The sequence below is a fragment of the Rhinatrema bivittatum genome, chromosome 2 (genome assembly GCF_901001135.1).
Source record: "Rhinatrema bivittatum chromosome 2, aRhiBiv1.1, whole genome shotgun sequence".
NCBI classification, from domain to species: Eukaryota; Metazoa; Chordata; class Amphibia; order Gymnophiona; family Rhinatrematidae; genus Rhinatrema; species Rhinatrema bivittatum.
This window is the reverse complement of record NC_042616.1, coordinates 494,366,365-494,378,889: the sequence shown is the minus strand read 5'-3', so window position 1 is coordinate 494,378,889 and position 12,525 is coordinate 494,366,365. Positions and strand designations below refer to the sequence as shown.

At 44.6% G+C, this 12,525-nt stretch overlaps 1 protein-coding gene across 1 annotated transcript in view; it reads left to right on the top strand.

Annotated features, from left to right (window-relative positions):
- The window catches only part of CAGE1 (cancer antigen 1), a 176,909-nt gene extending 169,040 nt beyond the window's left edge, over nucleotides 1-7,869 (top strand). Inside the window, exon 11 of the mRNA XM_029590619.1 lies at nucleotides 7,638-7,869. Coding sequence (XP_029446479.1) covers nucleotides 7,638-7,653 — 16 coding nt within the window. The 3' untranslated portion in view covers nucleotides 7,654-7,869. The remainder of the gene's footprint in view (nucleotides 1-7,637) is intronic.
- The last annotated feature ends 4,656 nt before the right edge of the window (nucleotides 7,870-12,525 follow it).

Sequence of the window (12,525 nt, the reverse complement as noted above, 5' to 3'; positions counted from 1 at the left end):
GACCCCCCCTCAGACTTACCGAAAGTCCTTGGTGGTCCAGCGGGGTCCCGGGTGTGATCTCCCTCTCGGGCCGTCGGCTGCCACTAACCAAAATGGCGCCAATGGCCCTTTGCCCTTACCATGTGTCAGGGGCAATCGGTGCCATTGGTCTGCCCCTGTCACATGGTAGGAGGAATGGATGACCCACGCCATTTTTTAAGATGACGCCGGCCATCCATTGCTCATACCATGTGATAAGGGCGGCTAATGGTACCGATAGCCCCTGTCACACAGTAAGGGCAAAGGGCCATCGGCGCCATTTTGATTACTGGCAGCCCATGGCCCAAGAGCAGAAGATCGCTCCCAGGACCCCTGCTGGACTACCAGGGAATTTGGCAAGTTTTGGGGGAGTGAGGAGGGTGGGGGGTTGCAATTAATTAAATTTGAAGGGTTGGGGGGGTTTTGGGGGGGGGTTTACAACGCCCTGTTGTAAATTAAATTTGATGGTTTGGGGCAGGTTTCGGGCTTCTTTTCGGGGGCAGCTGAAATAAAATCGTCCCGAACCGCGGGAAAACAAAATTTCCCGCGGCCAGCTGATAAAGAAGGCCGAACCACATCTCTAATATGATGAATCTAGACCCAAGATAGATGGCTATATTCAATAGTATGGCTGCACTGTTGAATAGGGATGTGCTTTGTTTTTATCTGCCTGGTCGGGATACGGGTCGTTTTTTTTTCCCCAGTAATTTTCGCCGAAAAAAACAGGAAAAAAAACCCACCCCAACCCTTCAAATTTAGTTAATTACAAACCCCCCCCCCCACCCTCCTGACCCCCCCAAAAACTTGCTTAAAGTCCTGGTGGTCCAGTGAGGATCCTGGGAATGATCTCCCGCTCTCGGGCCATCGGCTGCCAGTAAACAAAATGGTGCTGGTGGCCCTTTGCCCTTACCATGTGACAAGGGCTACCGGTGCCATTGGTCGGCCCCTATCACATGGAAGGAGCAATGGATGGCCGGTGCCATCTTAGAAAATGGCGCCGGCCAACTAACCCCACAAACCTCACCCTGAGTTACTAGTGCCCCCTCTTACAGTGGCATAAATAGTTCAAAAATCAGTGGGCCTCCATAAAGGCGCTCTCTCTCTCTCCCTCCCTCCTCTCCCCTTACAGCTATTGCAAGCATAATGGTGTTATGGTTCAGCCGTGTTTGGGTGGATTCTTGGGTACTGTGCCAGATGTCCACGCCCACGGGGAGGAGCCCGTGGGGAGCCACAGTACTGGGCTAGACTCAGGATGCACAAACACAGAATTAAATCTTTTATTGTACTGCTTGATGTGTACCACCAGAGATGGCAGTAGTGAGGTGATCCAGATGTAGCAGTCTCGGGGCCCTCGGCAGAGGGAACCCATCTCATCCCGTTGGTATAGGGGGATTCCGGTGTAGGTTTCCCAGCAAGGCAATGCTGTAGATGAGACAGCCTGAGAGTTAGATTACTCAGTAGATGGTAGCTGTAGGTTGGCGATTCCACCAGGCAGAAGTAGATGGTACAGGCACCGAGGCAGGGAGAGCAGGCCCTCGAGAAGCGAGTACCTGATCCCAGTAAGGCACCTGAAATAAAGCAGAAGGCCCGTGAGGAGCGGGTACCCAAGTTAGAGATTACCCCAAAGGGCAGAGAGAGAGCTTCCAGTGGCAGCACGGAAGCGGCAGAGTAGCTTAGACTGGACGAATCCAATCCATGTTCCAGTCCTTACTAACTCGATTAGCTAGCAAATTTGGGCAGGCTAAATACCAGGATGGCGTGACATCACTTGAGGGGACACCCCCGAGGTTCGCGCCATAGCTGGAATAAAGACGTGGATAGCGCACGCACGCACACCCTAGGAAGCCCTTGGGAGAATCATGGCGGGAGGCAACGCCATAGCCATTCCGAGGACGCTGGAGAGTGCCACTTGCAGACACGGTGGTAGCCATCTTCCCAAGGCTAGTGGGGAGAGCAGAGAAAAAGGTGAGGCACAAGATTCAAAACCATCTGAGACCGACGGATGCAACAGTACCCCCCTTCAAAGGGCCTCTTCCAGACCTCCTATCTGGTCTTGGTTTCTGAGGATGCATTCTGTGGTATTGTTGAAGCATCTCTTTATCCATGATATTAGCAAAAGGTTCCCAAGAGTTTTCTTCAGGTCCATAATCCTCCCATGACAGGAGGTATTCCTATACTCTGCCTCTCTTTCTCACATCAAGAATTGTGTCTACCTTGTATTCAATGCCTTCTTCTGCATCAATAGGTATAGGTTCAGGTGTCTTGGTTGAAAACTCACTAAGGATTAATAGTTTCAATAGTGAGACATGGAACGTATTATGAATCTTCAGTGCTGGTGGAAGTTTCAGACTGTATGTAAGAGTACCTAGTCGTCGGAGAATGGGAAAGGGTCCGACGAAGCGTGGAGCAAAATGAACTGATGGTAGCTTGAGTCTGAGATGTTTTGTGGAAAGCCAGACTTTATCACCAGGCTGAAATTCTGGAGCCTTGCAGTGATGAGCATCATAGCCTTTCTTTGCTCGTTATCCTGCTTTATGAAGCATCTCTTTGGTCTTAGTCCATAGTTGTTGAATATCTTTGGCAGTAGATTGAGCTGCCGGGACGACACTGAAAGTGGAAGTGGTAATGGTGGTGCTGGTAGTCGTCCATAGACCACTTCAAATGGTGTTGATCCAGTTGATGTTGTTGGATGAGAGTTGATGGCGAATTCAGCCCAGGGCAATAGCTCAGCCCAGTCATTTTGGTGAGTGCCCACATAGGCAGGAATTAACTGCTTGAGTGTCCTATTTATTCTCTCCGTTTGCCCGTTAGACTGTGGATGGTATGCTGAGGTGAAGTCAAGAGAGATATCAAACTTTTTGCACAATGCCTTCCAGAACTTAGCTGTGAATTGGGCTCCTCGATCAGAGATGATGCCGTGTAGGCGATGCTGTGTAGGCGAAAGATGTGAGTGATGAAAAGCTTTGCAAGCTCCATGGCTGTGGGTGAGCCAGGGAGAGCCACGAAGTGAGCCATCTTTGAGAAATGATCTACTGTTACCCAGATCATGCTGTTTCCTCATGAGAGTGTTAAGTCTACCACAAAGTCTGTAGCAATGTGTGTCCATGACTCGTCTGGTACTGGCAAGGGTTGGAGTAGGCCCCAAGGATGACCGGGTGGCAGTTTCTGTCTGGCACAATTAGAACACGAAGCAACATAGGAGAATGTATCTTCCTTCATGGTGGGCCACCAGTAATACTTCTGGAGTTTAGCCAGAGTTCTTCATTGACCAGGGTGCCTAGCCAGTTTAGAGTCATGAGCCCATGCTAACAGCTTTTTCCTTAGGTTCTTGGGTACAATGGTCTTACCCATAGGTACTGGGTGAGTAGCTGACAAGATAACTCTTTTCGGGTCGATGATATGCTGAGGTTTATCTGGAACATCCTCAGAGAGGAATGAGCGAGATAGGGCATCTGCTCTGATGTTCATATCTCCAGGGCGGTATTTCAGCACAAAGTTGAATCTATTGAAGAACAGGGACCATCTCGCTTGCCTATGGTTTAGGTGCTATGCGTGGCGGAGGTACTCCAGATTTTTATGGTCTGTAAAGACTGTGATTTGATGTTGTCCTTCAAGCCATCTTTATAGCCAGGAGCTCTTTATCTCCTATGCCATAGTTCTTCTCTGCAGACGAGAAGCGATGGGAGAAAAATGAGCATGGGTGTAAGGCCTTGGAGTCACCGGCCTGGCTTAGCACGGCCCTACGCCAACGTCTGAGGCATCAAGCTCTACAATGAAGGGCCGAGTTGGATTCGGATATCGGAGGCACAGCTTGCTCGAGAAGGCATCTTTCAGTTTCTGGAATGCTGTTACTGCCTCCGTAGACCAATTGGCAACGTTGGCACCTTTGTTCGTCATAGCTGTAAGTGGAACAGTTAGTGAGGAGTAGTTCTTGATGAATGTTCTATAGTAGTTGGTAAATCCCCGAAATCGTCTGAGAGCCTTTAGACATGAGGGTTGCGTCCATTTCTTTTTTTATTATTATTTATGCATTTTACAATACAAATACCAGAAAAATAATAAGAAATACAGATATTTCCATTGTCTAATAAACAAAACAATATTTGATATATATATCTCACTTTACTTTCTTATCTGTATAGTATATAAAATAATCCTCAGGAAGAAAGTAAGGAATAATAAGCAGTTAAAGGAAATAAAGGGATAATCCCCTTAAAACAACTGAAAAGAAGACTGCACCTAGATTATATTCACTTTGCCTCGGCTTCTAAAGCTAAAGCCTCATGGGTATGGGAGTCAAGAAATTTACGTAATTGTGAAGTCTCAAAAAATATATATTTCTGACTTTGACTCAGAATCTCGCACCTACATGGGTACTTCACGGAAGCAGCAGAGTAGCTTAGACTGGACAAATCCAATCCATGTTCCAGTCCTTGCTAACTCGATTAGCTAGCAAGTTTGGGCAGGCTAAATACCTGGATGGTTGTGGATGGTGTGCCGTCACTTGAGGGGACACCCCCGAGGTTCGCGCCATAGCTGGAATAAAGACGTGGGTAGCGCGCACGCGCACACCCTAGGAGGCCCTTGGGAGAAACATGGTGGGAGGCAACGCCATAGCCGTTCCGGGGACGCCGGAGAGTGCGGCTTGCAGACATGGCAGTAGCCATCTTCCCAAGGCTAGTGGGGAGAGCAGAGAAAAAGGTGAGGCACAAGGGTTAAAGCCATCTGAGACCGACGGATGCAACAAATGCCAAGAAAAAAGGTGTAGTTATTTTCAGCGTTAAATCACACAATAGTTTCATAAATATGAGTTCATCAATCATCCATACCCTTCACTTGATCTTGTCTTATGATGCGCTCACAGCTGGCTGAGGGACCAAGACACAGTACAGCACACAGCCACTTGCATGTATCCTTTGGGCTACAGAACTGAAGAGACTGAGTTTCAACTATGCAGTCCTAGACTATGGAAAAGTTGGCAACCCTGGAGGGGGGGGGGGGGTGGAGGGTGAGCTGAAGAAATGGACCTCTGGGCCTGTGCCCTGGATCTTGAAGTACCTAGCAATGCCCCTGGTCACAATGTACTAAATTTCATCTTGTGAGAATAAATTGAGCTATCATCAACAAGAGCTGTAAAGAATAAGTAATTCACTTTTACAACATATCAGTAAAGTTGAGTTAAAACCGACAGTTTCCAGCATATTCATTGCTGCTAATCCTTTCAAGAGATTGTCAGTGCTGTTACAGGAGTTGGCATGGTGGCTTGGAAGTAAACAATGTAAAAGGGCCTTAAAACTAGGCTTCCCCCCATAGGGAGCCGTTGACAGAGTTGAATTAACACCTTTGGAGAAAAGTGCAAATAGGTTCAGAACTGAGATGTGAGATGTGGGTTTTGGACTGTTTTTGAGTGTTTTTGCCATGTTTTGAAATGAAACCACTATTTTTTTGTGAACTGCAACATTGGCTGCCATTCCTACCGTGAGGACATCTTAGAGACTAAAGTGCACAAAAGTGACCATGAGGAACATCTTATTATGCATCCTAGAGTGTCATCATTCAGCATCATTGAGTGCTGACCAATCTGAGTATAACAACGTAGATCGCTGTGACAGCATGTAAACCACATCCTTGATGTCGAAAAGCATGAGAGGAGCAGGGTGCAGCATAGGCAGAATAGAGAAGACATGTGAATTGTGCTGTGAGCCTTTTGTCAGAAAAAAGTTTTTCTGCTAAACCAGACTTTGAAATTGTCATCACTGTTCCCAAATTGAGATCACTGAGTCCATTAAACAGGTTCGAAATTCCAACACTAGGACCATTGTGTACCAAGACTGAGACTTGAGCAGCTAAGGCTAGTCCAAGATGAGAGATGCCATTAGGTTCCACATTCTGAAGGCCTCATTGCTATTACAAGAGCTGCTAACATGCATGATCCCTATAGGTATGGTCCTAATGCATACTGAGTTGAAGGAGAGAGTGGTTGGCCTGGTTCATGCAGTTCCCCATATAAGTATGGAGTGTAATTGCTGTCATATGCGACAATGGTGGTTGCCAGTAATCCTACATTGTGAAGGCTGCCAATCCATCTTGTTTCTCAGTGAAGGATCAGACCAGGCATCTCACTCTTTAGTGTTGCCTTCAACACAAGATTTTGTGCACCTAGTTAGAAGAGCCACATGGGGCTTTTGAGTATCACTGGCCATTAGAAGCAACAGTGCTCACAGTAAACCTGAAAGAGAGCCTTCAAGTCCCAAAGACTTTGTGATTACAGTTGTTGCAGAATGGACTTGTATCACCTTTCAGTCTGTGTTCAATTTAACTGCATCAGAAGAATAAGAACCCAAGCGGGGCGCACATCTAGTAGCCCTATTATCTGCCCTAAGTTTGGATCTTGGCCATAGCATTGGGAGAACGAGATACCTGTTTCTACTTCATGACTGGGGCCTACTAGCTTTGAGGTGCAAGAAGGCATAGGGGTACACAGATCTTTACCAACTACAGCTCCAGTGCATTCTCTGGGAAGAGGATACAGTGAATTGATATAGGTATATGAGCATGAAGTTGTTGGATTGTTTGCCTTCCCTGCCTACTTCTGAGTCAGATGCCATCAAACAATGGACTGAGGCATTGGAGAATTGGAATCAATTAGAGATATCCCTGGAGAATTGGAAGGAAGAATCTCCTTGTATTAGAAAGGATCCACCTTTACTGCCTCCCAAGCCAGAGACTCTCCAGGAATACATGGACCTGGATTAAGAGCCGCCTCCTCCTCTGAATTAGGTGAAGGGATTGTTTGTGGCAATCATAGGTCTCAAAGATCTTTCTCCCCCTTTTAAGGGGAAAGGAAAAACCAGCCAAAGTCTTAAGAGTTTAGGAGATGAGTGGAGCGAGCTGTCATCTTTACCTGAGGTAGACTTCTCTACCATTTTATACTGGAGGCATGGAGAATGGGCATTAGGTAAGCCCTGAGAATTCACCAGAGGGATGGACTTTGACTCATTTGTTCCAAGCAGATCGCCTTGCTCTCAAACATATGCAGATCTTCGGGGCCCAGTACCCCTAGATGCATGATGAGTGCCTGAGCGACCATATTGAAGCCCAGCTTTTAAAAGATAAATTGTACGCTGAATATACCCACAGTCATCCAATGTTCCAGCAGACCGTGGAGTGGTGAGTAAAGGAAACGAAACTGGGTTGCAACATACATAAACATTATGTCATATATGTATTACCTGGAGGTGGTAGGCGATACTTATTAGAAGAAAAGATCTTGCCAGATGGGACCACTGTGTGCAAGCTCCACCCAGCTTTTATCTTAATTTTTATCACTGTTTTGAAACTGGATGCTATTTTCTTTTTCTCTGCTTCTGTGAACTTTGGTATTTTATTGAGATTAATGCTGTGATCAGTGCTACTTCTGTAATTTTATATCAATAACATGTATTGATTTGTAGTTATATAGCCTATGTGTTGTGTCCAATCTGTTATTTTAATTATGTTTTTCGAAATTGTACATCACCTAGAGCCTTGGCAGTTAGGAGATTGATAAATATAAATAAATAAATATTATCATGCTGCATTGTTGTTGTAGTTGTGTGTTCTCCTCTGCTTGATTGCAGGTCCCATGTAAGGTGACCAGATTGAGACCCTGATGTCCCCAAAGGTCCTTCTGGAGGAGACCAAAATTGTTGAAAGTTTGCACCTCAGGACTGAACTTTGTAATAACCTGGATACAGAATTGTGACAAGAAAAACGCAGGTCACTGTGACACTACATAACAGATTTGGGGATTCAGTCACATACCTGGAAATTTTGTTACTTAACTATATAGACGAAAAAAAAATCATCATTTTGTTCTGATCCACATTAATGTTGAAGTTGTTGAAAAGGTATTTGTCAATGAAGTATGTGGTAAAACTGATTATGAACATATTCTTGTTTACGAAGAAAAATTGATTAAAAAACCTTGCTATAAAAATGAATACAATTTTTTAAATCAGTTTCTGACAACTTTTCCTATGCCCAATGCTTTATTAACATATTTCATATTTTTAGGGGTATGGATTATTGGAAGCAGCTATTAACTTTACTAAATCCTATTTCCTTTGCAGCAATGAATAATTTCTTTTATAGGAAGATTGGAGTTGGAAATTGTGACCTAAGGTTAAATGTGAGGGAGGAGGAGTGTAGAATCCAAGGAAGAGAATCTGAAAGGATTTGAAGTTGTGGTATGAAGAGAACTGTGGATGGTGATATTTTGGGGGTTCATACCTTTGTCACACGTGTATCCTTGAAGATATTGATTATATAACATAATATAACATAAGGGTATTTCTGTGTGCATGTGAAATTCTTTTGTGTTAAGTGTTTATGAGGAAATATTTCTTATTAATGGCTACAATGGGAAATGTTTTTCATTCTTGAGTTTTATAAGAATTTTATTTCAAGTGGAGAAGTTTTGAAGAAGTTGAAGTCGGGTGACATCATGATCTTTCCTTGCCTTTCCAGGTTATGGTGGGATGTAGTCTTGCATGTTGGTGGAGTGTTCATAAAAATGTTATTTGATTTAATTTACAGGATGGTGAGAGCATCCTGATACATCTGGATTGAGAAAGGATCTGTCATAACCTAGCAGTGAGAATGCTTTGTAGTAATACACTTTTTCTTTTATCCTTCCAGAAGTTGCATGGCTGTCTGCTTTTGGTCTGTGTCAGGGATGGTGAGTGACTATCACGCTCAGTGATGAATCACGTGCTAAACTTCTTCTTTTGAACTAGCAGTAGGTGCTGGATGTCCTGCTTCACATTATGGCAGCCTGCTGTCCAGACATGCCCTGGGCTGTTAGTATTTGGTGTAAGGAATTTTCTTGAATGTACGGGTTAAAAGTAAAAGGTTATTCAATCCATATAGAGACTATTAATGCATTAAAATTTTGTTTTAGGTGGGGAATAAGCTTATGTATTAGAATACCTATACCAGGTGTAAAGCCTCATATGACTGATGCACACAGTCATGATAAAAATGGGTCTTCTTTATGTTCTCCATGTATGTATATTTTTATATCTATGGCTATATTATTTTTGTGACTTTGTCCCAAATTTGAAAAAAAACAGAGGGAGGATGTAGGAAACCCCAGGTTTCCTTACCAGAATGATTTAACCAAGTTCCTGGAAAGGTATAAAGTTATCAGTGATTAAAGGTTGATGATTTGGCTCCCCCATGTGGGAGAATCACAGCTAGTATCTCATTGTGTGGATTCTTAGTTCAATTTTTCCTGAGTTACCCTGATAGGGGACAGCCCTGTCTATGCAGTCCCCATCTCTAATTTTCCTGGGAAAAAGGACTCTGAGGTTCTCTCTGACAGAGGCCTAGGTACAGAATTGGAGACAGAGTGCCATAATCCTACTTTGGGTTCAGAGTTTTGGAGACCTTTTGGTTAATGGAAAAGGACTTTTTTCCACCCTTCCTTTTTCTTCATTGGTTTTTCCTTTTGAGTAGGATTTTTTTTCCTGTCTGTGTTTTATTGACTGAGAACCGTAGGGCCCAGGGACTTAGATTTATGGATATGCAGGGGATGAGGTGTCTTTCACTTAGAAGGGACCTGAGGAGAAGTTGTTTCATTGAGGAGGAATGGACTTACATCCATTTCCAGTGTAAAGGAGATGGGAAGATTGGTTTAAGAAGTTTTGTTGCGGATCCAGGAAAGGATCATTCTGAGGAATAGGTAATACAGTGCCCAACCAGTACTAAGAGAGAAGTGAAGACTAGTGAATGCTAAAGGAGAGGCATGTAAATTGGGACTTGTGTTTTTTTCTATTCTGGTAATCAATTGGGATACATTTCTAACCATTACCAATGGGGAGAAGCTAAAGGTTGCATTACAGTTTTGAGAAGTAAGGGATTAAAGTACTAAAAGAATTTGCTGAATTATTCTGAAGACCTTTGCTGGAAGAATAAGATCACAAATTTATTAAGTTTTATCTTGTGAGAATAAATTGAACTATCATCAACAAGACCTATAAAGAATCACTAATTCACTTTTGCAGCATAGCAGTAAAACTGAGTTGGAACTCACTCCGTTTCCAGCGTGTTCATTGCTGCTATTCCTTTTAAGAGATTGTCAGTGCTGCTGTTTTCAAGGAGTTAGACAGGTGACTTGGAAGTAAACAATGTTAATTCACTCAGAGTTGAATTAACACCTGTAGAGAACTGTAAAAATAGGGTCAGAACTGAGATGTGAGCCTTTGGGTCCACTATCAGGGTTTTCCTGCCCAGGGGTTACATATACCCATCACTTCAGAATTAGCATTAGAACTATGAATTGAGCAGGGTAGCCCAGGATGTAAACGACTGCCTGCTTGGTCACATGAAAAAAGGTTAATCCACAGGCTGGTGTATGAGTTGAGGGAATTCTCATACCCTTATGTGCCTTTGCCTGCTATGAGCATGGTAGTGATACAGAGAGAAGAGTGGACCAGATAGGAGCTCTACAATATAATGAAAAAAGACATTGCCTACAAGCATTACTCCCTGGATCATCCACTGATTACTGCTACCATTAACAAGCAAAATGCACAGTGGCAAATGGCCTGCTGTATAAAGAAAAATGCAGTCTTCATTGTGGACAAAGATGGAGCAAGGAAGTTCGTCAAGGCAAGAATTATACTGTTGTAATCATGCAGAAGTGAGGTCTATGATAGATGAAGAACTTAGAAGTATTATGTGATTGTTATGTGCCCGACCCGCAGAGGTCCGCGGGCCGGTCCCCCACCTACCCCGGGACGGCTTGCAGCGGTATCCCGGAGGCCTGGTCAAACCGGTGAGCTTCTTTGCGGTGTTCCCTCAGCGAGGGAGACGTCACCGACGTCTGGGCTGGTCCCGCCCCCTAGGCGCACGCACGCACAGGGGCTCTGCCATTTAAAGGGACCAGCGCGGGAAAACCCTGCTCCGCCTCTGGACGTGACGTCAGACGCTGCCAGTACTTAAACTGGCTCAACAAACATCTCCTTGCCTTGCAACGAGGTTCACTCTTCCTAGAGTTGCTAGTTGCTGTTCCTGGCTTCTGACTTCGGCTTTCATCCATTGGCTTCTGACTCCGGCTTTCATCCGCTGGCTTCTGACTTCGGATTTCGTCCACTGGCTTCTGACCTCGGCTTTCGTCCACTGGTTCCTGACTTCGGCTTTCATCCAGGAGGTCTCGCCTAAGTCCAAGTGGCTCGGGTCCTCATGAGCTCCTCTCGGGGGAACAGCGGGCTTCCAGTGGTGAAGTTCCAGTTGGCCTCCTGGCTCCAGCTCTACTCTCCTCTATCCTCTGGAACTCCTCCTCTGACACCTGTCCACATGAGACCGCTCATAAGTCCAAGCAGCCCGGGTCCTCACGGGCTCCTCCTGGGGGGACCTCGGGTCTCCAGTGGTGAAGACCCTCCCGTCTCCTGCCTGTGCCACCTCCCGGCTTCGACATCCACTGTGGGCCTTCCCACAGTGCATCATCATCTGTCCTAGTCGGCTCAAGGATCCACGAATCCAACAGTGATAAAATTTACTATGCTATTTTATGGAGATGGGAAGTAAAAGTTTCTCTCACGAGATCTGAAGAATGTAAAGAATGGGATGAAAAATGGTGCATATTAATGCTATCTTCTTGGCTAAAGAAAATACAATGCGGTATTGCTATGTATGTGAAATGTTGTGATGTGTTAACTCTTTGTCATCAGGTGCTGTTCTCTGTGCTGGATACAGATCACTAAGTTGGCCACTTAGAGGCACTGGACATTTCCCGTCTTGCTGAGCTGCTTGTGTATGTCTTTATGTTTTTCAGTAATGTGGACATCAGAAAAATTGTGAGTGTAAATGATAGTAGAATGTAATTTATGCTGAATTACAAGGAATTTTTCAGCCTGGAGGGTTCAGAAAAGGAGCAGAGGTTTCCTGAATTGTGTCCCATCCTGCAAACTGGAGAATATTCTGATTAGGAGGATTCACTAAAAGGGCAGAATTGTGTGTTAAAGTTTGGACTATTTGGTAAAATGAGGAACCTTCTACTTTAGCTTAGGAGGTTTGAGAAGAGTTCAGAGTGTGTGTGTATTTATTAGTGTGTTTAGCTGAGTGACAAGAAGATTCTTCCCCCAAAGGGGTTGGGATTTTTCAATGGTATAAAAAGTGCTTTCCACGAGACACAAGAGGAGATTGGATGATTGATTGGAATTTTCTGCGGAGAGTCTTAAGAGAGATTCTTGAAGGAGTTCTGGCACAGTTGAGTGAAGAACTGAAGATTTGATCTGGTGTGGATCTAATGCTGGGAATAAAGCAGCTGGGAGAAAAGGAGGAACTATAAGAAGAAGGGTTCCTGGTCTGCCTCTTCAGTCCTTTGGAGTGTTTCCTGGAAAGGAAACGACCCATTTCTTTGGGATATTTCAGAAGTTAGACCTGGATCATCTGTCTGCCTGGTACAAAGGGGAGGATATTTCTGGGTCAGCAGATTTGCAAGTACTACGAGCAATGACTGGG